This window comes from Trichomycterus rosablanca, chromosome 5 (genome assembly GCF_030014385.1).
Source record: "Trichomycterus rosablanca isolate fTriRos1 chromosome 5, fTriRos1.hap1, whole genome shotgun sequence".
In the NCBI taxonomy this organism is placed as follows: Eukaryota; Metazoa; Chordata; class Actinopteri; order Siluriformes; family Trichomycteridae; genus Trichomycterus; species Trichomycterus rosablanca.
Genome location: NC_085992.1, coordinates 15,935,742 through 15,960,912, shown reverse-complemented (window position 1 = coordinate 15,960,912; position 25,171 = coordinate 15,935,742). Strand labels below are relative to the sequence as shown.

Sequence of the window (25,171 nt, the reverse complement as noted above, 5' to 3'; positions counted from 1 at the left end):
GACATAGCCAATTATGTCTGTGTAGATGGCTAGCTGGCCCATAGAACCGCTGAGCCACAAACCTGGATCTCAGCAGTAGTGGGCTAGTGTAATAGGCTGCTGTTCAATTTGAAATTGTTGTTGTAAATATTTTAGCCAAAACAATGATTTTTAAGCTTACTTGGTTTACTTGATTTGTTATAAAGTTGAAGACATGGTTGAATTCAGCCCGTTTTACCCATATGTTCGGAATATATGCACAAGATGGTTAAATTACAAGGACCCAGTGTTTCCTATGATGGTATACATCGACCAGACATAGGCTACAGACGAGCTACTGTAACTCAAATTGCTGAAGAAGTTAATGCTGGTTCTGATAGAAAGGCGTCAGGATACACAGTGCATCGCAGTTTGTTGCGTATGAGGCTGCATAGCCGCAGACCAGTCAGGGTACCCATGCTGACCCCTGTCCACCCCCCATGTGAGTATCGGAACTGGACCACGGAGCAATGGAAGAAGGTGGCCTGGTCTGATGAATCACGTTTTCTTTTACATCACGTGGATGGCTGGGTGTGTGTGCGTCGCTTACCTGGGGAACACATGGCACCAGAATGCACTATGGGAAGAAGGCAAGCCAGTGAAGGCAGTGTGGTGCTTTGGGCAATGTTCTGCTGAGAAACCTTGGGTCCTGCCATCCATGTGGATGTTACTTTGACATGTACCACCTACCTAAGCATTGTTGCAGACCATGTACATCCTTTCATGGAAACGGATTTCTCTGATGGCTGTGGCCTCTTTCACTAATATATTGGCCCCTACCACAAAGTAAAAATATTCATGAATGGTTTGAGGAGCACAACAACGAGTTTCAGGTGTTGACCTCCAAATTCCCCAGATCGCAATCCAATCGAGCGTCTGTGGGATGTGCTGGACAAACAAGTCCGATCCATGGGGGCCACACCTCACATATTACAGGAGTTAAAGGATCTGCTGCTAACATTTCGGTGACAGATACCACAGCACACCTTCAGGGGTCTAGTGGAGTCCATGCCTCAAGGGGTCAGGGCTGTTTTGGCAGCAACAGGGGGATCAACACAATATTAGGAAGATGTTATGCCTGATCGGTGCCATTAATTTTCTTGCATAAAGTCTTGCTCTGATTGGCCATTGCCAGCCAAAGATTAAAAGAGTGTCCATGGGTCCTCTATAGTGCATTTTTTACCCATAGTGGACATGATGTGCCTGGGTATTAACCTACTGCAAGGCATTGTTCCATTGCAGTTGACAATGAGGCTGGGATGGCTGATTCTTCCTGGAAGTCTTGGTGGTTCAATCACTCTTTGCTTGCAAGTTTGCAAGAAGGTTTTGAATCTGCAACATTATGCAACAGAGGGCAACACACTCACCCGTTTACTTCGTCATGTACACTGCAGTTAAATCCCCCAATCCACCTACGGCATGTTTTTGAAAGTCATAAAGAATAACATGAAGACAACCTACAATTTCTTACGGCAAGGTTCAAACCCAGTTCCTTTGGACTTAAGCTGCCATGTGGCTCCCACTTTACCAGTTATGTCTATCAGTATTATAAGGCTAAAAATTATAATTATATATCATGTCTCAGCTAAATGTCTGAGTCTGAGGAAGACCTTTCTGTCCCAGCATGTCTGTGACCCTGTGCACCAAGCAAGGCCAATACAAACATTGATGGTTTGATGCACCCGGCCCTGACCTTGATCCCATTTTAAGCCCAACATGAGCAATGACTTTTTTGATCAAATGAGCTCCACTTCCAACAGACTTACTCCAAAATCTTGTCTTAAGCCTTTCCAAAATAATATAAAGGCTGTTACAACTGCAAAGAGGGGGGAATCCAGAATAATATCCATGGTTTTCATGATTTTCAACAAGCTCATGATCAAGTGTCCACATACATACACCATATTGCCAAAAGTATTCACACACTTATCCAAATAATTTAATTCAGGTGTTCCAATCACTTCCATGGCCACAGGTGTATAAAACCAAGCACATAGGCATGCACACTGCTTCTACAAACATTAGTGAAAGAAAGCGTGGTACCGTGATAGGATGCCACCTGTGCAACAAATCCAGTTGTGAAATTTCCTCACTACTAAATATTCCACAGTCAACTGTCAGTGGTATTATAACAAAGTGGAAGCGACTGGGAACGACAGCAACTCGAGAGTGGGGTCAGCAGTGTGCAGAGGTCGCCAACTTTCTGCAGAGTCAATCGCTACAGACCTCCAAACTTCATGTGGCCTTCAGATTAGCTCAAGAACAGTGTGTAGAGAGCTTCATGGAATGGGTTTCCATGGCCGAGCAGCTGCATCCAAGCCTTACATCACCAAGTGCAATGCACCACTGGACTCTAGAGCAGTGGAGATGTGTTCTCTGGAGTGACGAATCATGCTTCTCTGTCTGGGTTTGGTGGTTGCCAGGAGAACGGTACTTTTCTGACTGCATTGTGCCAAGTGTAAAGTTTGGTGGAGGGGGGTTATGGTGTGGGGTTGTTTTTCAGGAGTTGGGCTCGACCCCTAAGTTCCAGTGAAAGAAACTCTTAATGCTTCAGCATACCAAGAGATTTTGGACAATTTCATGCTCCCAACTTTGTGGGAACAGTTTGGGGATGGCCCCTTCCTGTTCCAACATGACTGCGCACCAGTGCACAAAGCAAGCTCCATAAAGACATGGATGGGCGAGTTTGGTGTGGAAGAACTTGACTGGCCTGCACCTTAACCCGATAGAACACCTTTGGGATGAATTAGAGTGGAGACTGTGAGCCAGGCCTTCTCGTTCAACATCAGTGTCTGACCTCACAAATGCGCTTCTGGAAGAATGGTCAAAAATTCCCATAAACACACTCCTAAACCTTGTGGATAGCCTTCCCAGAAGAGCTGAAGCTGTTATAGCTGCAAAGGATGTGCCGACATCATATTAAACCCTATGGATTAAGAATGGGATGTCACTCAAGTTCATATGTGTGTGAAGGCAGATGAGCGAATACTTTTGGCAATGTAGTGTAAGTTCAGCTTGCCCCACGCTGCGGCCGAAGTAATATCAGAAAGCCCACCGGGACTGGAAATGGGCATCCAGCAGGGAGGAGAATGGACACCGATTAAGAAAATCAGGAAGAATGGGAACAATGCATTAGAAATGAATCAAATCTGACTCCATTGTCCCTGTGTAAGACAGGAACAAAAACGGGGCCCCGCAGCTACTTGTAATCACACCGCCTGTGTTTCCTATTGCTCTTCCTGACAGCCTGGTGCTCACGAACACACAAGTGCACCATATTAACTCATTACTGAGGTCAGAGGAGGTACAGCCTGTACATATGCTAAGCAATGTAACTCACAATCCCATCTGTTGAGCCAAGCGGCTAGAACAAACACGCTAGCTGGGTCTGTCAACTGTGAATATTACAAACATGACATTTGAGAATGTAGCAATGGGTCTGTTTTTTTAATAAATGTGCGAATTTGGCTTAGCTTGGGATCAGAGCTTAGGATGATGTGCTGGAATCAATCTAATAGTAGAGAAAGTCACACATTTAGCACATTTGGCTAAGCTGTGGTCCCAGTATAAAATTAACAAGCCAAAGTTTACTAATATAGACCTAAAGACCCAAGCCCAAATCAATATAATTCCTCCACCATCTAAGATTTTGAGTGGCTCTGTGTTAGCCATTTGTAGCATCCGCTTGGTGTCCTCCAAACCTAGATCCATCCAGCAACCTGCTAGATTAGAGAACGCATGGGCCCTGCTTCAGAGTCCAATAGTGTTGTGTTTTATATCATTCCACCTATTCCCCAGCATTGTGCATGGTGATCTTAGGCTTGTGTTCACCTTTTAAACCTCTGAAATACAAGCAAGGGTAAACAGTTCATGCTAAAGTTGCCCAAACCAGATTAATCCATCAGACTGCTAGATGATAAAGAGCGACTTATTACTCCAAAAATACAATTCAGTTTAGTTCCACGGTCCAGAGTCCAGTGGGGATGTGGTTTACACAGAACAACCTATATTCCCTGGCATTGCACATGGTAATCTTAGGCTTGTGTGCAGCTATCTTGCTGATGTTGCTTCTAAAGACAGTTTAACCTTGAGTGCTTGAGGTTAGCATTCAGCAGTTGTTTCTGCTAGCTGTTATGACATGTTGTTTTATGGCCCAGTTGTTGTTGCTTCTAGAAATTGAAATTACATAGTCATTATTCGACTATGTACAGATGATCATTCAGTAGACGCTTTTACACAATTATTGAGCAAGTGAGGGTTAAGGGTCTTGCTCAGGGGCCCAACACTGAGAGACAATGACTCCTAGCCAATTATCTACCAGCTATATACACCGATCAGCCATTACATTAAAACCACCTCCTTGTTTCTAAACTCACTGTCCATTTTATCAGCTCCACTCTTACCATGTAGAAGCACTTTGTAGTTCTAAAATTACTGACTGTAGTCCATCTTTTTCTCTGCATGCTTTGTTAGCTCCCTTTCATGCTGTTCTTCAATGGTAAGGACCCTCCCAGGACCACTACAGAGCAGGTATTATTTGGGTGGTGGATCATTCTCAGCACTGCAGTGACACTGACATGGTGGTGGTGTGTTAGTGTGTGTTGTGCTGTTATGAGTGGATCAGACACAGCAGCGCTGCTGAAGTTTTTAAACACCTCACTGTAACTGCTGGACAGAATAGTCCACCAACCAAAAATATCCAGCCAACAGCGCCCCGTGGGCAGCGTCTTGTGGCCACTGATGAAGGTCTCTAAGATAACCGTAGGAGTGTCTGATAGAGTGGACAGTGAGTGGACACAGTATTTAAAAACTCCAGCAGCGCTGCTGTGTCTGATCCACTCATACCAGCACAACACACACTAACACACCACCACCATGTCAGTGTCACTGCAGTGCTGAGAATGATCCACGACCCAAATAATACCTGCTCTGTGGTGGTCCTGGGAGAGTCCTGACCATTGAAGAACAGCATGAAAGGGGGCTAACAAAGCATGCAGAGAAACAGATAAACTACAGTCAGTAATTGTAGAACTACAAAGTGCTTCTATATGGTAAGTGGGACTGATAAAATGCACAGTGTGTAGAAACAAGAAGGTGGTCATAATGTTATGGCTGATCGGTGTATTAATATATGGATATAAGAAAGGCGCTATATAAATTTAATGTATTATTATTATTGTTATTATTATCGCTAGTCAGGCCTGTTTGGTAATATTACAAATTAGTTACAATTACAATTTGAGACTGGACAGGTCAAAGGCTGAAGAATGAAGAGGAATGAATGCTGTTATAAACGCAAAGGGGCTTAATATTAGGCTTATTAGATTAAAAAAATAGTACTAACAGTAGACTAATAGTAATAAATACGTTTTCTATAAACCAAGCCTGCTTATCAAAGGCTTTCCAAAGAAGGTCTTTTTGTGTTTGAGGTAGGATTGCTTTTGACCTTCTTTGGATCCCAATGGACCTTCCACTCGATTGTGCAGAAAATAGAGTTGATGCAGTGTCATGGGTGATGAATTATATTAAAAGGAGAATGCTGCACAAGCCAAGACCAAAGCAGGAAGGAAGCCCTGCCCTTACAAACACTAGCACAAAGTCTTTATCAATGTCAGACATCCTGAAGCCTCGTCCGAGGAACACTTTCTCTTTTTTCTTGACCAGCCTGTTTTTCACACTGTACATGCTTTAAAGTATTTGTACACACAGATGTCACATCCATATGTGCTTGTGGAAGATGTTATAAACTTGACCACAATTTGCCACCATAGCCTTAGAGCTTCTATTCTTTAGAGTTTAAGATTATATGACTATGGGGAGTGTGTGGATGTCAGGGGCGTCCAGATAATGCTATACGAGCAAACCTCCCAGCCCTACTAACATTCTCTCTCCAAAAGTACCTGGCCACTTGACCACAGGTTTCTTTTACACTGAATTTCAAAACTATGGGCTATGTCAGAATTTTTCAAACCCTGGAGCCAAAAAAATGGGTGGAGGCTTGTGGAGGCTTTATGTTACATCTTGTAAACCACAGTGGGACCAAATTGCCACTATTTTTTATTAATTAAGTATACACTGATAAGCCATAACATTAAAACCACCTCCTTGTTTCTACACTCACTGTCCATTTTATCAGCTCCACTTACCATATAGAAGCACTTTGTATTTCTACAATTACTGACTGTAGTTTATCTGTTTCTCTGCATGCTTTGTTAGCCCCCTTTCATGCTGTTCTTCAATGGTCAGGACCCCCACAGGACCACTATAGAGCAGGTATTATTTGGGTGGTGGATCATTCTCAGCACTGCAGTGACACTGACATGGTGATGGTGTGTTAGTGTGTGTTGTGCTGGAGTTTTTATACACCTCACTGTCACTACTGTCACTCCACCAACCAAAAAAATATCCAGCCAACAGCACCCCGTGGGCAGCGTCCTGTAACCACTGATGAAGGTCTAGAAGATGACCAACTCAAACAGCAGCAATAGATGAGCGATCGTCTCTGACTTTACATCTACAAGGTGGACCAACTAGGTAGGAGTGTCTAATAGAGTGGACAGTGAGTGGACACAATATTTAAAAACTTCAGCAGCGCTGCTGCCTCTGATCCACTCATACCAGCACAACACACACTAACACACCACCACCATGTCAGTGTCACTGCAGTGCTGAGAATGATCCACCACCTAAATAATACCTGCTCTGTAGTGGTCCTGACCATTGAAGTCAGCATAACAGCATAAAAGGGGGCTAAAAGAGCTATGTAGAGACACAGATGGACTACAGCAGTAATTGTAGAACTACAAAGTGCTTCTATATGGTAAGTGGAGCTGATAAATTGGACAGTGAGTGTAGAAACAAGGAGGTGTATTTCATTTTGTGTTTTGTGTTGATGCATTATTTGTGTTGACTGGGTCGTAGTAAAAATCATGGACAAAATGTAGGTCACTTAAAAAAAGTGATAAACCCTGGGCTATGTTATGGAGTATGTGTAGCGGCCTATACCATTTTGGAAAGGCTTTCCACAAGACCTTGAAAGGCACACTTGACAGTCTTTTCTTATTTAGCATTTAAGAATACACCACACAATTAAGGTTCCAGCTCATTCCAGAGTTGTTCAAAGTCGTTCATTTGGGTCAATGCCAGGGCTCTGAATCGCCCACTGGAGTTCTTCCATACCAAACTGCTCAAGATTTGATTCACATGTTAGCAATATGTGGCTGAAACTCCTGAAGTCGACCTTAGGCGTCCACATACTTTTGACTATTAGCTGTAAAGCCACCATGTAGATTTCACAGCAGTCAAAGTTTATAAGTTGATATGATCAGTTCGAGAAAGCACACACCTACACACACCCACAATGACAATAAGTCATATATCAGGCCGTAATGCTGTAATTTTGCTGTGGTGTTGCTTACTGAAAGTGAGCCAGTGGTTGTGGTTTGGAACAAATGCTGAATGGCATAGTTTTATGTTACATCAGGACTGCTTGTTTTCTCACACGCTGCCCATTTTAGCCTGTAAATACTCTAAATATAATGTAGTCAACTACCCAATGCTTGGCTTGGGCTAAACATGTAATTTGGAAGCCACTATTGGATGGTTGTGTGTTGGGTGTGGTCAGGAAAGGACTGGTGTCAGCTATTTACACAAAGTAAACACAGAAATGAATCCCGGCTATAGAAACAAGCTGATGTCAAGACTTGCTTTAGGGCTAGGCTATTGTTGCTAGGGATTAAAGCTTCTAACTACCAGTTAGGCTTCCTGCAAACCAGACTCTGGATTCTTAAAATCAGAAGGTTGACCTCTTCAGTCCCACTACTGGTAAGCTGCTATTGTAGGGCTTTTAAACCTAAACGCTTAGTTGCTTCATCAGTTAAAGATCACTTTGGATATCTAGTCATGATGTAAAGCTATGGGAGATTTAGGAGCGTGACAGTGATCTCTAACCCCACCATCAAAGCAGATCACCTTGTGATCATGAAATAAAATGTTATTTTGTATGTTTTGAGGCGGGAAGGTGTTCCAGTCAGTCGATAGCACCAGCTGAGATTCAAACTTGGCTCTTAATATGATTCAAATATTATGAAATATTGAGTACAACAATATTACAGTGTGTTTTTTTCCCCTTATTTCCTAATTTAGTCATTTCCAATTCCCTGTTACCATTCCTCTGCTTGAACCATCCACAGGCCCATGGATTCTGCCGCGTGTGCAGACGCTGCATGCTTCTTTACACCAGCAAGCAGTGAATTTGCCTCTAAATCGTTCTCTCATTCATTTGTCAAAGCAGATCACCTTGTGATCAAAGCAGATCACCTTGTGATCAAAGCAGTGTAATCAAAGCAGATCACCTTGTGATCAAAGCAGTATGATCAAAGCAGATCACCTTGTGATCATGAAATAAAATCTTATTTTGTATGTTTTGAGGCAGGAAGGTGTACCAGTCAGTCGATAGCACCAACTGAGATTCAAACTGGGTTCTCAATGGTGGTGGGTTAGCATAATAGATCACTGTGTCACCCCAGAGAAATGATACAAATATTATGAAATATTGAGTACAACAATATTACACTGTGTTTTGTAGTAAATTTATTTCCCCTTATTTCCCAATTTAGTCATTTCCAGTCCCCTGTTACCATTCTTTTGTTGCATTCACCATTCTCAGACCCATCGCTTCTGCGGCATGTGCAAAAGCTGGAATTCAAGCAGTGCAGTGAATTTGCCTGTCAGAGAGTCTGAGCACTATGCTTTCCTCATTCCAATGATTCAACCAGACAACAGAGGTCGTTTTTGCAGAGGGATTGTGGTGAAACCCTATCTAAACTTAGGCTAAAGTTAAGCTAGCACTAAAATACATAGCTACAATAAAAAAATACAAACATTAATTGGACTAATATTTAAAATTAAATAGACTAAAATAAGTGTGGGCGGCACGGTGGCTTAGTGGGTAGCACTGTCGCCTCACAGCAATAAGGTCCTGGGTTCGATCCCCAGGCAGGGTGGTCTGGGTCCTTTCTGTGCAGAGTTTGCATGTTCTCCCTGTGTCTGCGTGGGTTTCCTCTGGGAGCTCCGTTTTCCTCCCACAGTCCAAAAACATGCAGTCAGGTTAATTGGGGACACTGAATTGCCCTCACTAGTTTTCTTTTTTGATTTTCAGTCCAGATGTTCATCAGGGAAAAAGCAGTTCATTGTATTGCTCGAATTGGAACACAACCTTTTCACCATTTAAAAAAGTCATATTGAAACCGGAGGCAAAAATGTTCAAACTTTAAATGAAAACTGGAATTTTATGGTAAATAGCAGGTGGTGGAAGTCACGTTTCGGCTGAGTCAAGTCGATAGTTTTGTGACCTTTCAACATCTGGATTAAAATTAGCAGCTCAGCAGTTTCAGGCAGTATTGGCAGGATGAATCACAGTTCTTATTTTTCAGTCTCTCTAGCAAACGCACGCACACACACACACGCCTATACTCACTTACACCTGCCCGTACACCTACATCAGGAAATTACCACAACCACTACATTCAAATGTACCTTCGGTCTTGCTTTGTTGCACGAAATGCTGATGTTGGGTTGATAATTGAACACTGACGTGCCCCCGAGACAACTTGCCGTCTTTTTAGTTTGCATGTTTTTTGAACCATAACGGTGTGTATAATAAGGTTAAGCATTTGCATATTTTGCTGATCTTTTATGGCAATATAGCCAATAAATCCATTGTTAAGAAATTGTAGTTTATTTATTCAGATGCTTAAATGTCCCACTTATCCATCTATGAGAAACACTTTAAGATGTCGGACTTTAAATAAAACATACGTTGTTATTGTTATTATTATTATTGTTATTATTATTATTATTGTTATTATTATTATTATTATTACTATTATTATTGTTGTTATTGTTATTATTATTATTATAATTATTGTTATTATTATTGTTATTATTATTGTTATTATTATTGTTATTATTAATTCTTCTTCTTCTTCTTCTTCTTCTTATTATTATTATTATTATTATTATTATTATTATTATTATTATTATCATTACCCCGTTATTATTATTATTAACTTAATATTATTATACTATATTATTACTATATTACTTTTATAAACCCCCACATCCCTACCCCATGACCTGTATCGTTACTCCATTACTTCATTACCCCTATTCATTACCCCACATCCCTATCCATTACCCAACATCCCTATCCATTACCCAACATATTTAGTACCCCACATATTTACACATTGCCCCTATTCGTTACCCTACATTCCTATTCATTAACTCTATCAATTAACCCATATTCCGTATTCATTAACTCACATTCCTATTCAATACCCCACATCTATAACCCAGTGCCCTACATCCCTATCTCAATACCCCACATCCCTACTCTATTACCCTACACTCATTACCTCACATCCCAAGCTCTTTACACAACATCCCTATTTATTTCCACACATCCTTACTCTAAATACCCTGCATCACTATCACAACACTACAAATAGAATATAGAATACATGAATAGCCCTACCACAATTCCCCTCATCACTAATCCAGTGCTTTACATCTCTACTTTAATACCCTACATCCCTACTTTAATACCCTATACCCCAACCCCCTTATTCAGCTTTGCTGCCCCATTACCCAACAGTCCTACATCCCTATCCCTTTAAACTACAAATAATTTGTGTGCATCAGTGTAAAATTTAGCTTTTTAAGACTTTATTGATGTACTTTTTGGATCGTCGAATTCGAATTTTTTCCATCATTTATATGGAACTTAGTACGAAGAAAAAAAATGATGTTTAATCACTTTATTTAATTTTTTTTAACTGTTCCACCATTTTTCCGTCTGTCCGCAGCTAACAGCGAGAACCACTTGCTCAGCGTCTCAGCCCAGTACGATCACTACATCTGTCCAGAGGGCAGCAACGTTACAATGGTGTGTTTGCAGTCTGGTGCCCTGGCATCTCCCAAGGACCATCTGCAGCACGTCTGGCTCTACACGCCCCACATGGACCAGCAGTGCACACCGAAAAACCACCCGCGCTTGCACCACAAAGGTTACCCAAACCAAACGCTGGGCATACTGCACAATGCCCAAGCCTCATCCTTTAGCATCACTCTGCTGGATGTTAAGCAGACTGACCAGGGCCGCTACTGCTGCATGGCACTGGACCTGGTGATCCAGGGCAAGCACAAACCCATCGCACAGCAGCATCCACACAGCCATATGCTGCTCACCATCACACCACGTAAGAACTATTCATTCATTACTGTCTACTTATTGTGTTCGAGTAGATACGAGCCACTTGACCATGAGCCTGTTGGACATGCTTTTCCAAAACTGGCATTAATATGGTTTGAGGCTTTGGAAATGTAGTTAAAGTAAAGATATTTAAATTAAATTTAGTGATAGCTGATTAGTAATTGACACACATTTATAATGCCCACATATCTCATGAACGTCTTGGGATTTTCATAGTGATCATCCACTTTTAATAGCAGACAACATCTCTGTTCGAGTCTCAACCAATTCTTTTTATAAGAGTGAAATGAGGACTTTGAAGAAAAAAAAAGAAAAGAAAAGAGACGTAAAAAGCTTTAGTTCCACTGGCAACAAAACCACCATAACATATCATATTTTATTTACCATGCTAAGCAGTAGGTACAGTGTTGTTGGGTTTACATTCCTCACCTTGTTTTCTACAAACATATTTTTGGCCACTGTTGCCTTCCAGTCTTTTAATGACACTTTTCCACTATAACTGGATATTATTATTATTATGATTATATTTTTGTTTTGTAATAATAAATATTACATTTTACATTTAACCACTTTCAAAAATGTATTATTATTATTTGGTTTTGTAATAATAAATATAACATTTTACATTTAACCACTTTTAAAAAATGTATTATTATCTTTATTATTATTATTATTATTATGATTATATTTTTGTTTTGTAATAATAAATATTACATTTTACATTTAACCACTTTTAAAAATGTATTATTGTTATTATTATTATTATTATTATATTTTTGTTTTGTAATAATAAATATAAAATTTTACATTTAACCACTTACAATTTTTTTATTATAATCTTTATTATTATTATTATTATATTTTTTGTTTTGTAATAATGCATATTAGATTTTACATTTAACCACTTTTAAAAATGTATTATTATTATTATTGTTGTTATTATTATTATTATTATTATTATTATTATTATATTTTTGTTTTGTAATAATAATAAATATTAAATTTCACATTTAACCACTTATTATTATTATTATTATTGAAAAGAAGAACAACAACAGCAATAATAATAATAATAATAATAATATTAATGATGATTGATGATGATGATGATGATGATGATGATGATAATAATAATAAAGATAATAGTACATTTTTGAAAGTGGTTAGATGTAAAATTTTATATTTATTATTATTACCAGAAAAAAAAAACATAATAATAATAATTTACATTAACAGCATTTAGCAGACACCTTTATCCAAAGTGACTTACAGTACAGTGACAGTATTTTGTCTAAGCAGTAGAGAGATAAGGACCTTGCTCAAGGACCCAACAGCAGTAACCTGACAGTGGTGGAGCTTAAACCAGTTACCTTCTGATTATAAGTACCTTATCCACTAGGCTACAACGTCCCTAATAATAATAATAATAATTGTTTAAAAATAAATACCCCTCTCTAAAAAAGGCCCACTGTTCATCCACTGTCCAGTTCACTGTGGTCCACTGTTGGGTCACTAATCAGAATGTGTTAATGGATAAATAGGGAAAACCTGTTTTTTTGCTATGTTTCTGGTATGATTATATTGTGTGAATACTGCTGAATGCAGCTTAAGTGCTAAGTGTAACTGTATTGCAAAAAACCTTTCATATTTGGCTCTCTGGATATGAAACTCCCTGATCTTTCCCTTTCACAGGTCGCAATGATAGTTTAAAGTGCTACAAGACGTCCCCGCCTCCTCCACAAGGTGCAGTTAACACTGCAAACATGCACACAGACCTTCTTTCTGTGCAGAATAAAGAACTTCATTTGATTGACTTTACAGGCTCAGTGGCTGCAGGTCTCGCTACAACAGCGTGCATTGTGGGTATTCTGTGTCTGCCCATCTTATTGGTGTTGGTGTACCGACAGAGACAGAGAACGCAAGGGAGTCGACGTGAGTACACAGTTTTTTTTCTCTGCGGAGTTCGCATGTTCTCCCCATGTCTGCGTGGGTTTCCTCCGGGAGCTCCGGTTTCCTCCCACAGTTCAAAAACATGTACAGTGGGGCCAAAAAGTATTTAGTCAGCCACTGATTGTGCAAGTTCTCCTACTTAGAAAGATGAGAGAGGTCTGTAATTTTCATCATAGGTACACTTCAACTATGAGAGACAAAATGAGAAAAAAAAAATCCAGGAAATCACATTGTAGGATTTTTAAATAATTTATTTGTAAATTATGGTGGAAAATAAGTATTTGGTCAATAACAAAAGTTCAACTCAATACTTTGTAACATAACCTTTGTTGGCAATGACAGAGGTCAAACGTTTCCTGTAAGTCTTCACCAGGTTTGCACACACTGTAGCTGGTATTTTGGCCCATTCCTCCATGCAGATCTCCTCTAGAGCAGTGATGTTTTGGGGCTGTCGCTGGGCAACATGGACTTTCAACTCCCTCCACAAATTTTCTATGGGGTTGAGGTCTGGAGACTGGCTAGGCCACTCCAGGACCTTGAAATGCTTTTTACGGAGCCACTCCTTCATTGCCCGAGCGGTGTGTTTGGGATCATTGTCATGCTGGAAGACCCAGCCACGTTCCATCTTCAATGCTCTCACTGATGGAAGGAGGTTTTGGCTTAAAATCTCACGATACACGGCCCTGTTCATTCTTCCCTTAACACGGATCAGTCGTCCTGTCCCCTTTGCAGAAAAACAGCCCCAAAGCATGATGTTTCCACCCCCATGCTTCACAGTAGGTATGGTGTTCTTGGGATGCAACTCAGCATTCTTTTTCCTCCAAACACGACGAGTTGAGTTTTTACCAAAAAGTTCCATTTTGGTTTCATCTGACCACATGATATTCTCCCAATCCTCTTCTGGATCATCCATATGCTCTCTGGCAAACTTCAGACGGGCCTGGACATGTACTGGCTTAAGCAGGGGGACACGCCTGGCACTGCAGAATTTGAGTCCCTCTCGGTGTAGTGTGTTACTGATGGTAGCCTTTGTTACTTTGGTCCCAGCTCTCTGCAGGTCATTCATCAGGTCCCTCCGTGTAGTTCTGGGATTTTTGCTCACCGTTCTCATGATCATTTTGACCCCACAGGATGAGATCTTGCGTGGGGCCCCAGATCGAGGGAGATTATCAATGGTCTTGTATGTCTTCCATTTTCTTACAATTGCTCCCACAGTTGATTTATTCACACCAACCTGCTTGCCTATAGTAGATTCACTCTTCCCAGCCTGGTGCAGGTCTACAGTTTTCTTCCTGGAGTCCTTCGACAGCTCTTTGGTCTTGGCCATGGTTGAGTTTGGAGTCTGACCGTTTGAGGCTGTGGACAGGTGTCTTTTATACAGATAACGAGGTCAAACAGGTGCCAATAATACAGGTAAAGAGTGGAGGACAGAAGAGCTTCTTAAAGAAGAAGTTACAGGTCTGTGAGAGCCAGAAATCTTGCTTGTTTGTGGGTGACCAAATACTTATTTTCCACCATCATTTACAAATAAATTCTTTAAAAATCCTACAATGTGATTTCCTGGATTTTTTTTTCTCATTTTGTCTCTCATAGTTGAAGTGTACCTATGATGAAAATTACAGACCTCTCTCATCTTTCTAAGTAGGAGAACTTGCACAATCAGTGGTTGACTAAATACTTTTTGGCCCCACTGTAGTTAGGTTAATTGGAGACACTGAATTGCCCTATAGGTGAATGGGTGTGTATGTGTGTGTGTGTCTGCCCTGCGATGGACTGGCGCACCATCCAGGGTGTTACTGTGTGCCATGCGCCTATTGAAAAGCTGGGATAGGCTCCAGCACCCCCACCCGCAACCCTAATTGGATAAGTGGTTAAGAAAGTGAGAGAGTGAGTGAGTGGTTCATAAATAGAAATAAAATACTTGCATTAATTTGATGCAAAACATTAGTGGTTTGTTAGCTTACCTGTCTGATCAAAGAGACCTTGGTTCCCGTAAACATTGAAACAATCATAAAAGCGCCGTACTATGTAGCTCCTCATAAACCTCCTCTTTGGCTTTCCTTACCATCCTCAGCACCCTTATGCTAATAGAGCTCTCATCCCTCATCTGCACATGCTGAAACCATCTCAATATGGCCTTCCTTCCTGTCTCCACATCCTACCTGCGCTGTTCCTCTAATAAACAATATTAAACTCATTCCTAATCCTGTCCAACAAGAATCGCAGTAGAATCTTCATCTCTGCCACCTTCAGCTCTCTCTTCTGTCCTTTAGTCAGTGATACCACCTCCAAGCCATCCAACACAGCTGTTCTCACTTCTGTCTTGTAAACTTTCCCTTTCATTCTGGCAAATACCCTTCTATAACAAATCATTCCTGGCACCACCTACTCCACCCTGCCTGGACTTTTTTTTCACCTCTGTAACACACTCTATGTGTGGAATTATGCGTATACATTCCTAGTGTGAGCGAGTTATGCAAATTATTAAAATTATTACAAGTTTTCTTTTATTTATTTTAATAGTTCTTCCAGCTTCGTACCAACTTTTCAATGCCATTAGCAAAAAAATGTTTTTGGTTGAGCTGGTAGCCACTGATGCACTTCTGCTTTCACATCATCATTACATGAAAATCTTCTTCCCCTTAAAGCCTCTTTGAGCGTCCAAAAAGGTAGAAATCAGATGGCACTGAATCCAGACTATAAGCTCTCTGTCAGTGTCTCAAACACGACCACGTACTACTCCTCCCACCCTCACCGTTTCCAACCAAAACAGTAACTTTTTTGCACCACGGACCGGTTTCATATAAGATATAATGTCATGAACCTGTGGGAAAGTGAGGATTTAATATTATTTAATAATATTGCTCACAAACGGTGTAAAATGAGCTTTTTTCACTGCAACAAGACGCTGCTTCTATGGGGGTGACAATAAGACAATAACACTCAAAATAGAAGCAGTGAAAACGATCTCTAATTATTATTCAGGCAATCTCTACTTATTTATTCTTTCTGTGTGGCCCGGTAATGAATGACCCACAGACTGGTACCGGTCCGCGGTACTGGTACTGGTACCGCTATATATATATATATATACTCAGGATTTGTGGATGCTACTATAATTCATTTCAAAGCTGTATGCATATGTACTGTATGTGTACGCCTGCCTGACATCCTGTTCCTCTTTCTGATTCACACAGGTGCACACGAGCTGGTCCGCATGGACAGGTGAGTAACCACATTCATACAACAATCATAAATACTACTTCTCCCATTTTAAAATACAGCTGATCAGCCCAATGGAGATGTGCGCCTAATGTAGCTAACAAGTAATGGAAGCTTATAGCCACCAGTTTAGCTAAACAGGGTAAAAAAGATCAAAGTCAGCTTCAAAATGATTGGAACCCAATATATTTGTGAGTACTGTGTTTACCTGAGCTGCTCTAAATTACACCAGCCCACTACTGCTGGGACCCAGGGTTCAAATCGCCAGCAATGCTATCAGCAGGCAGAGGGCCTACGATGGATGTGCTACTAAATTGCGGCCAATGATTTTGGGGAAACCTGACCCACCGTGTCCCTAACAAGGATAAAGTGGTGGTAAAACATAAAAATGAAAATAATAATAATAATAATAATAATAATAATAAAATAATAATAATCATAATAATAATAATAATAAAATAATAATAACAGTAGTAATAATACAAATCATAATAATAATAATGATAAAATAAAAATAATATAATAATAATAATAAAATAATAATAAAATAATAATAATACTAACAGTAGTAGTAGTAATAATAATAATAATAATAAAATATTAAGAAAATAATAATAATAACAGCAGTAGTAATTATAATAATAATAACAGTAGTAGTAGTAATAATAATAATAATGATGATAACAGTAGTAGTAGTAATGATAATAATAACAGTAGTAGTAATATTAATAATAATGATAACAGTAGCAGTAGTAATAATAATAATAACAGTAATAATAATAATAATAATAATAATAATGATGATAATAATAATAATAATAATAATATATTAATAATAAAATATTAATAATAAAATAATAATAACAATAATAATAATGCTTGGCTGGCACAGCAGTAAATCATGCTATTACACTACCGCTGGAATCCAGCACTGTCAGTGCTTTATGCAACCCCCTTCAGCACTTCTCCTATAATGCATGATGATACATTACTGTATAACTAATTACAGTTTGTATGATGCTAAACCGCTGGCTAATTGTTGGCTGCTCCTGTTTTGGTTAGTCGGCTACGTTTGGCAAAGGTAAATGAAAAAATGTCTACAGTTTAATTCTCTCTCATTCTGTTGTTCCAGTGAGGCTCAGGGTCATGAGAACCCATTGTATTTAGAAGGTTCTCCTAAGCCTAAAGGTCGCACAGTGTCTCAGATTCTGACCCGCCAGACGTCTGAAACAGGACTGCACCTTCTGTCCAACCCTGGGACCCCGTTTAGCCCAAACACACAAGGAGATGTGTTCTTCCCAGCCCAAGGTACATCAACACATGACACACACACGTATGCATATTTATATTCATATAAACACTTCCTATTTTCGACGGCGGCAGTGCGTAGCTCATGAAGGAAGTCATGTTACGTGAGCTGGCTTGGTGGGTATATAAGGTGTGTGATAGGCTGTCTGCACATATATTCCTCGTTGCTGTCATGGGGCGGATGGGATCTTCCGGCAACACAATGCGACATGTTACATGGCTGGAAATGTCCGACATTGGTTGGAAGAGCATGACCAAGACTTCCAAGTACTACCCTGTCCCCATAATTCCCCAGACTTGAACTCAATTGAGCATCTGTGGGACCATCATCGTCGTGTTCGCTCTATGGATCCTCCCCCACACACCCTCCAGCAGCTGTGGAGGGTCTTATTGAGTCACTCCCAGCCCGTCTAGCTGCTGACCATGCTGCACATGGCTGTTACTCTGGATTTAGATGGTGGTCATAATCATGTGACATGACTGTATTGTAGAACATAAGGTTATATAAGTATGCTGTTTTCACAGCATAATTTCACCCAGTTTGATTCAGTTTGTGAGCTGAACATTTGAAAGGAAAGAAATGTGTACAAACAAATGTGTTTCACTTCTCTAAATCTAAAATCAGTGTCTTACACACACACACACACACACACAAACCAACACAATGACACAACACATCAATTAATATTTGAAAAGTATTTGCATATGTTCATATTCATTCACTGTCTGTTTCACCACCACTTTGTCCTGGTCAGGGTCGTGGTAGGCCTGACTGATTGGGCCAAGTACAGGGCAGACACACACACACACACCCTGACCAGGGAAGAAAACTGGAGTTTGTATTCTTAAGCATGTTAAATGTGTCTGTGTTGGCTTCCCCAACATTTACTACTGACATACACAGATCAGCCATAACGTTAAAACCACCTTCTTGTTTCTACACTCACTGTTAATATTATCAGCTCCACTTACCATATAGAAGCACTTAAAAGAAGTTATACAATTACGGACTGTGGTCCATCTATTTATCTACATATCTTTTTACCCTGCTTTCACCCTGTTCTTCAATGGTCAGGACCACCACAGGACCACCACAGAGCAGGTATTATTTAGGTGGTGGATCATTCTCAGCACTGCAGTGACACTGACATGTGGGTGGCGTGTTAGTGTGTGTTGTGCTGGTATGAGTGGATCAGACACAGCAGTGCTGCTGGAGTTTTTAAATACCGTGTCCACTCACTGTCCACTCTATTAGACACTCCTACCTAGTTGGTCCACCTTGTGGATGTAAAGTCAGAGATGATTTCTCATCTATTGCTGCTGTTTGAGTTGGTCATCATCTAGACCTTCATCAGTGGTCACAGGACGCTGCCTACAAGGCGCTGTTGGCTGGATATTTTAGGTTGGTGGACTATTCTCAGTCCAGCAGTGACACTGAGGTGTTTAAAAACAACATTTTGGAGAGTCTGTGGAAATTTGTGAGTTAATGAGGACAGACTCTGATGTTGGACCAAAATGCTTGGCTTGCAGCTGACCTGGTTCAATGCACCTTACTTTGTGCACAGGGCCAAAAGACCCTTCCCAAAGTGTTTCCTTAAAGCTGCAAGCATATCATATATTTTATATAGAAGAATATAATGCCTTTATTTGTCATATATTCTTATACAGGTGTACATTCATTCATTCATTCATTGTCTTATCTGCTTATCCAATTAGGGTCGAGGTAGAGGGCCGCAAGGCACACAGTAACACCCTGGACGGGATGCCAGTCCATTGCAGGGCAGACAAACATACATAAACACACACACACACACACACATACACACACATTCACCTATAGGGAGATTCAGTGTCTCCAATTAACCTGACTGCATGTTTTTGGACTGTGGGAGGAAACCGGAGCTCCCGGAGAAAACCCATGCAGACACGGGGAGAACATGCAAAGTCCACACAGAAAGGACCCGGTCCGCTCCGCCTGGGGATCAAACCCAGGACCTTCTTTCTGTGAAGCGACAGTGCTACCCACTAAGCCACCATGCCGCCCTTACAGTGCAGGGTCAGCAATTACATGGCGCCCCTGGAGCTGAGAGGGTTAAGGGCCTTGCTCAAAGGCCCAACAGTGAGTGGCTGTACACCTGTAAGGGCAGCATGGTGGCTTAGTGGGATTCGAACTCTCAACCTTTTCTATTAATAGCCCAAAGCTCTACTCTCTAGGCTACCACTGTCCCAAATACCACTGCTTTATATAAAGGTAGGGAACACTCTGGACAGGTTGCCAGTCCATCAAAAGGCAACCACACACACATACACACCTAGGTATGAAGTAATGAAATATCTCCACACGTACACAGGGAGAACATGTAAACTCCACACAGAAAGGACCCAGATTGCTCCACCTGGGAATCAAACCCAGGATCTTCTTGATGTGAGGCGACAGTGCTACCCACTGAGCCACTGTGTCGCCCTGTATATCTGTTAGCAACACAATAAATAGGAGGGGTATTGTTAGACACATATTGGGGTGGCCTAGTTGGTGCAGCAGTAAAAGTACTACTGCTGAGATCTATGTTTCAAATCTCAGTGGTGCTATCTCGAATCAATGATTGGTTAAGCCCTGCACCTGAACCAGACCTAATAATAAAAAAAATTATAATGACAAAAATAAGAACTGCAAGAGTAGCATAAACACAGTAAGATGTGTAGGCTAAAAGTCAGCATTTTATTTTACAGCATTTCAGCATTTCTGACACGGTTTCACAACAGCATTTCTGCTTTTTTGTCTCTTTTTTTGGTATTTCTTTTGTTGCTCCACTCTTCTGTTAGCATTTGTAATGCAGGTTAACACAGAGCTGCAATCTGCAAACTGGGAACTTGAAAGTGCAACTTACACTATAGGGCCAAAAGTATTTGGACACCTGACCGTGAGCTTGTTGGACACTCCATTTAAAAAATAAATGGTATTAAAATAGAGTGACCTCTATGTGATCTTTTTATGTGATCTATAACAACAGCAACTCTTCTGAGAAGACTTTGAAGTGCCCAATTAGTCAAAAGAGTTTGTATGGCTGGGCAGTAATCACTTGGTCAAGAAAGCCTCAGCTGATGTTCCAGTTCATTCCAAATGCGGTACAGTTCATGTACAGTGCGGTTGAGGTCAGGGCTCTGTGCAGGCCACTGGAGTTTCTTTAAATTAGTATATTCTTCACGTCATTATAGAGCTTGCTTTGTGCGGCTGAAACACATAAATTCAAATATGAGAAGGGATGTCCCAATACTTTTGTCCATATAGTGTATGTCTAGCTTGTAGACATGCCAAACCCTCTGGGTTGGTCCTATGACCCAGGAAAAAGGCCCCAGTCTTCCAGTATTAAGAATATGTATGAAGTTATAAAAAACAAGATTGATTACCCAACAACCTGGTACTGTTGTCTTTCTTGTCAAGTATTTTTTCACTTGTGGTTTCTGCACCACTTTGCTCATCTTTCCTTTCTGCCTCCTTGAAGTGAAACCAAGCTCAGCTGATCTCAGCTAACGTCTGAGCATTTAAATGTATGCAACAGAGCAATGTAGGAGATGAATCAGTCACTCATTTCACTCATCTGTATGTAGACTTTGAATGCATCCATGAGTACAATATGTCTGGCTTCCTTAACCACATTGATGAACTGAAAGAGACCACCGTGTGACCTTTTTTTGAAGAACTGCCTGACCTCATCAACAAGGCTATTGTTTTGTATTTTCTCTACTGCTTTATGATAGGCTAAACAAAGCTCCGAGATAGACTATATAGCCAGCAAGGCATTAATATGAAATGTCCCTACTCTTGTGTCTATAACAGCCCTCAAATTGTTGAGAAGGCTTTTCGCAAGTGTGGCTTGTGTAACTTCAGTCAAAAGTGCATTGGAAAGTCCTGGTTGGGTTGGGTAACGTGCAGTTCTGATTGCCTAAAGCCCAGAAGAAGTCTCCTTCAGTTTCTCATAGGAGTAAAGGCACATTCACATGAGAAGCAGCAAAACCACTTTTGCTCTGACTGTGCTATTGTTTTCTATGGAGTGTGGAGGTGCCACTTAGCTTACCGCTGTGCTTTCCTAAATGGCGTGCACCACACAGTTTTACCACGCTGGGCTTGCAATTTTTGCTCTTGCAAATCTGATTGAAGTTTGACCCAGTTTGCCGCTGACCTTTTCAAAGCGCCTCCAATTAGATGAACTGTTTGATATGATGCGGTAAAGGTGACTCAGGCAGTACAAACAAAGCTCAACGTGACTTATTGAACTAAAACGACAAGTGAGGAATTTCAGTAGTGGAGATAACTTATGACCAGTAATATTTGAGAGAAGTTTAGTGTTCCGAAGTCATTCTTTTAGTATATTAAGCGCTTTGTTTAAGTTAAGAGTTGTTGGTACTGCCTGAGTTGCTTTTACCTCATCATATGAAACAGTTCATTAAGTGTTTTACACTCCCCCAGAGAAACTGATTCTCATAATTTTTCAGCACATCAGCTGTAAAACACAAGTTTAAAAGTGAAACCACCACACAGTGAGGAAAATACAGCTAAACATACACCAATCAGCCATAACATTAAAACCACCTCCTTGTTTCTACACTCACTGTTAATTTTATGAGCTCCACTTACCATATAGAAGCACTTTGTAGTTCTACAATTACTGACTGTAGTCCATCTGTTTCTGTGTATACTTTGTTAGCCCCCTTTCATGCTGTTCTTCAATGGTCAGGAATCTCCCAGGACCACTACAGAGCAGGTATTATTTGGGTGATGGTACATTCTCAGCACTGCAGTGACATGGTGGTGGTGTGTTAGTGTGTTGTGCTGGTATGAGTGGATCAGACACAGCAGCGCTGCTGGAGTGTTCAAACACCTTCTCAGTCCCTGCTGGACTGAGAAAAGTCCACCAGCCAAAAATAACCAGCAAACAGTGCCCAGTGGGCAGCGTCCTGTGACCACTGTTGAAGATCTAGAAGATGACCAACTTAAACAGCAGCAATAGATGAGCGATCATCTCTGACTTTACATCTACAAGTTGGACCAACTAGGTAGGAGTGTCTAATAGAGTGGACAGTGAGTGGACACGCTATTTAAAAACTCCATCAGCGCTGCTGTGTCTGATCCACTCATACCAGCACAACACACACTAACACACTACCACCATGTCAGTGTCTCTGCAGTGCTGAGAATGATCCACCACCCAAATAATACCTGCTCTGTAGTGGTACTGTCGGGGTCCTGACCATTGAAGAACAGGGTGAAAGCAGGCAAAAAAGGTATGTAGAGAAACAGATAGACTACAGTCAGTAATTGTAGAACTACAAAGTGCTTCTATATGGTAAGTGGAGCTGATAAAATGGACAGTGAGTGTAGAAACAAGGGTAGGTTTTAATGTTATGGCTGATCGGTGTATGGGCAGTTCTAGCCCAGTGGTTTAGGTACTGGACTAGTAATCGAAAGGTCACTGGTTCCATGCCCACCACTGCCAGGTTGCCACTGCTGGGCCCTAGAGCATAGCCCTTAACCCTTCATTGGTTAGACAATATACTGTCACAGTACTGTGTCACTTTGGATAAAAGCATCTGCTAAATGCCAAAAATGTAAATATGTGGATTTGACACATGTGGGTATTCCAGTCGTGGTGCACTTTGATGACGTATTACCACACCACTCAAGTCAAGCACTGAGTAAAGTGCCAAAAAAAATGCTTCTCATACGAATGAAGCCTTAAATAGAAAGCCAGATGTTGCAAAGAAGACGCTTGGATTGGTCAACATTTTCAGCATTCAAAGCATCCCATTCACCTGAATTGTCAGCCAATCAGTTGTTAGTTTACTGTGGTCTGTGCTTTACATCACCATCACTATAAATGTCTAAAGGTTCTGACTGCAAACCACTGGTGTATACTGATATACTTGCATTTGTGTTTGTTTTGCAGAACCTATCCCAGAGTTGCCCGACTTCCAGCAGGTGTAGGATGACGAGATTTCATTTATCTTGGTCCCTCCCCAGCACTTTTCTATCTCCCTCTGTCCTGCCTCATAACTCCATTCCTTCTACCTTCTCTGTGATGAGGAGGTCCAGAAGGACAAACCTCTACCTGCTTAAACAGCCTCAGTACAGGAGAAACCCACCATGAATCTCACCATGCAGCGGGGGGTCACTTTTCATCGCATCTCAAACAGACTGGAATGATCCAAGCATGAAATCAATAGGGGTTGAATTTTGAAGAAAGTGTTAGGGGTTTGTTGCTTTTTTATTGTACATCTCATGTCATATCAGATGAGCTCTAAAGCTGTGGTCACAATTGACCTAGGTGGGACAAGGAGATTGTTGATAGTGAAAGTGAAAGACTAGAATGATAAATCAAATCCTACATAAACGCAAGCTAGCCAACCTAGCTAACTCAGCTCAACAGCAGTAAATAATATAGTTATTTTCATTACACTTCCTTTACTTCAACTGCTTTATTCTGGTCAGGGTCATGGCAGGTCTTGTTCCACAGGGAAACACTGGACACAGGGCAGGAATACCCCAGACAGGGCGTCACCACCAGACATCGCCAATCATGTCTGTGTAGACGCCCGGCCGACCCATAGGACCGCTCAGATTCAAACCCGGAAGTCAGCTGTGGTGGGTGCGTGGCAGGAATACTCTGGACAGGACATCAATCCATTGCAGGGATTGGTGTCACAATAGCCAATATTGTCTATGCAGAAGCACTGCTGAGATTCAAAACAAGATCTCAGCAGTGGTGAGCTAGTGCAACCTGAGCACCCTCAGTGGAAAAGTTGTATGCAAAATGTCTTGGCTGAACATCTTCAGTTTTGGATCTACAGTGTTAAGATACAAAGGTCCATCTATCAAAGGACAACTAGTGCATTTGGTTTAAAGTTCATAAGGGTATCACAGCAACTGGTGTTTATCACACAGTTAAACTTGATGTCGGGTTGTTGTTTCGAATCTCAGCTCTGCTACCCTGCACCGATTTGCTGTTGTTCATACAGGGTGGGAGCCGGATGAGTATTCCTCATAACTGATGCCATTACGACGTCTGCTGGATGATTGATGGCGCCAGGACAGAGACGAGCAATAATGCGTTGATCAGGGTGTGGCTCTCCATACACAAAGCTGATCCGCATATGAAATCGCCTTGTGCAGGTGAAAAGATGCAGTGGGCTACTGCACACGTGTCGGAGGGGGCGTGTGTTAGTCACGGCTCTTCTCAACCAGGGTGAAGATCAGCATCAGTAAAGAGGAAGCATAATGCAATTGGGTAATTGGATATGCTAAAGTCGTGAGAAAAAAAGTGGAGAAAATGCATAAACAAAAAAATGGATGTCAAAATCTAGTCTATACGTCACCCAGAAATTGAGAACGTTCAGGAATTA

The 25,171-nt window shown here is 41.0% G+C and overlaps 2 protein-coding genes across 2 annotated transcripts in view; one reads left to right on the top strand and one right to left on the bottom strand.

Moving 5' to 3' along the window:
* The window catches only part of vsir (V-set immunoregulatory receptor), a 29,009-nt gene extending 4,535 nt beyond the window's left edge, over positions 1-24,474 (top strand). Inside the window, exons 2-7 of the mRNA XM_062994941.1 lie at positions 10,887-11,279; positions 12,986-13,036; positions 13,115-13,225; positions 16,441-16,468; positions 17,598-17,773; positions 23,719-24,474. Coding sequence (XP_062851011.1) covers positions 10,887-11,279; positions 12,986-13,036; positions 13,115-13,225; positions 16,441-16,468; positions 17,598-17,773; positions 23,719-23,756 — 797 coding nt within the window. The 3' untranslated portion in view covers positions 23,757-24,474. The remainder of the gene's footprint in view (positions 1-10,886; positions 11,280-12,985; positions 13,037-13,114; positions 13,226-16,440; positions 16,469-17,597; positions 17,774-23,718) is intronic.
* cdh23 (cadherin-related 23) overlaps positions 1-25,171 on the bottom strand; it is a 399,105-nt gene that overhangs the window by 71,754 nt on the left and 302,180 nt on the right. The gene's annotated exons all lie outside the window — the stretch shown is intronic.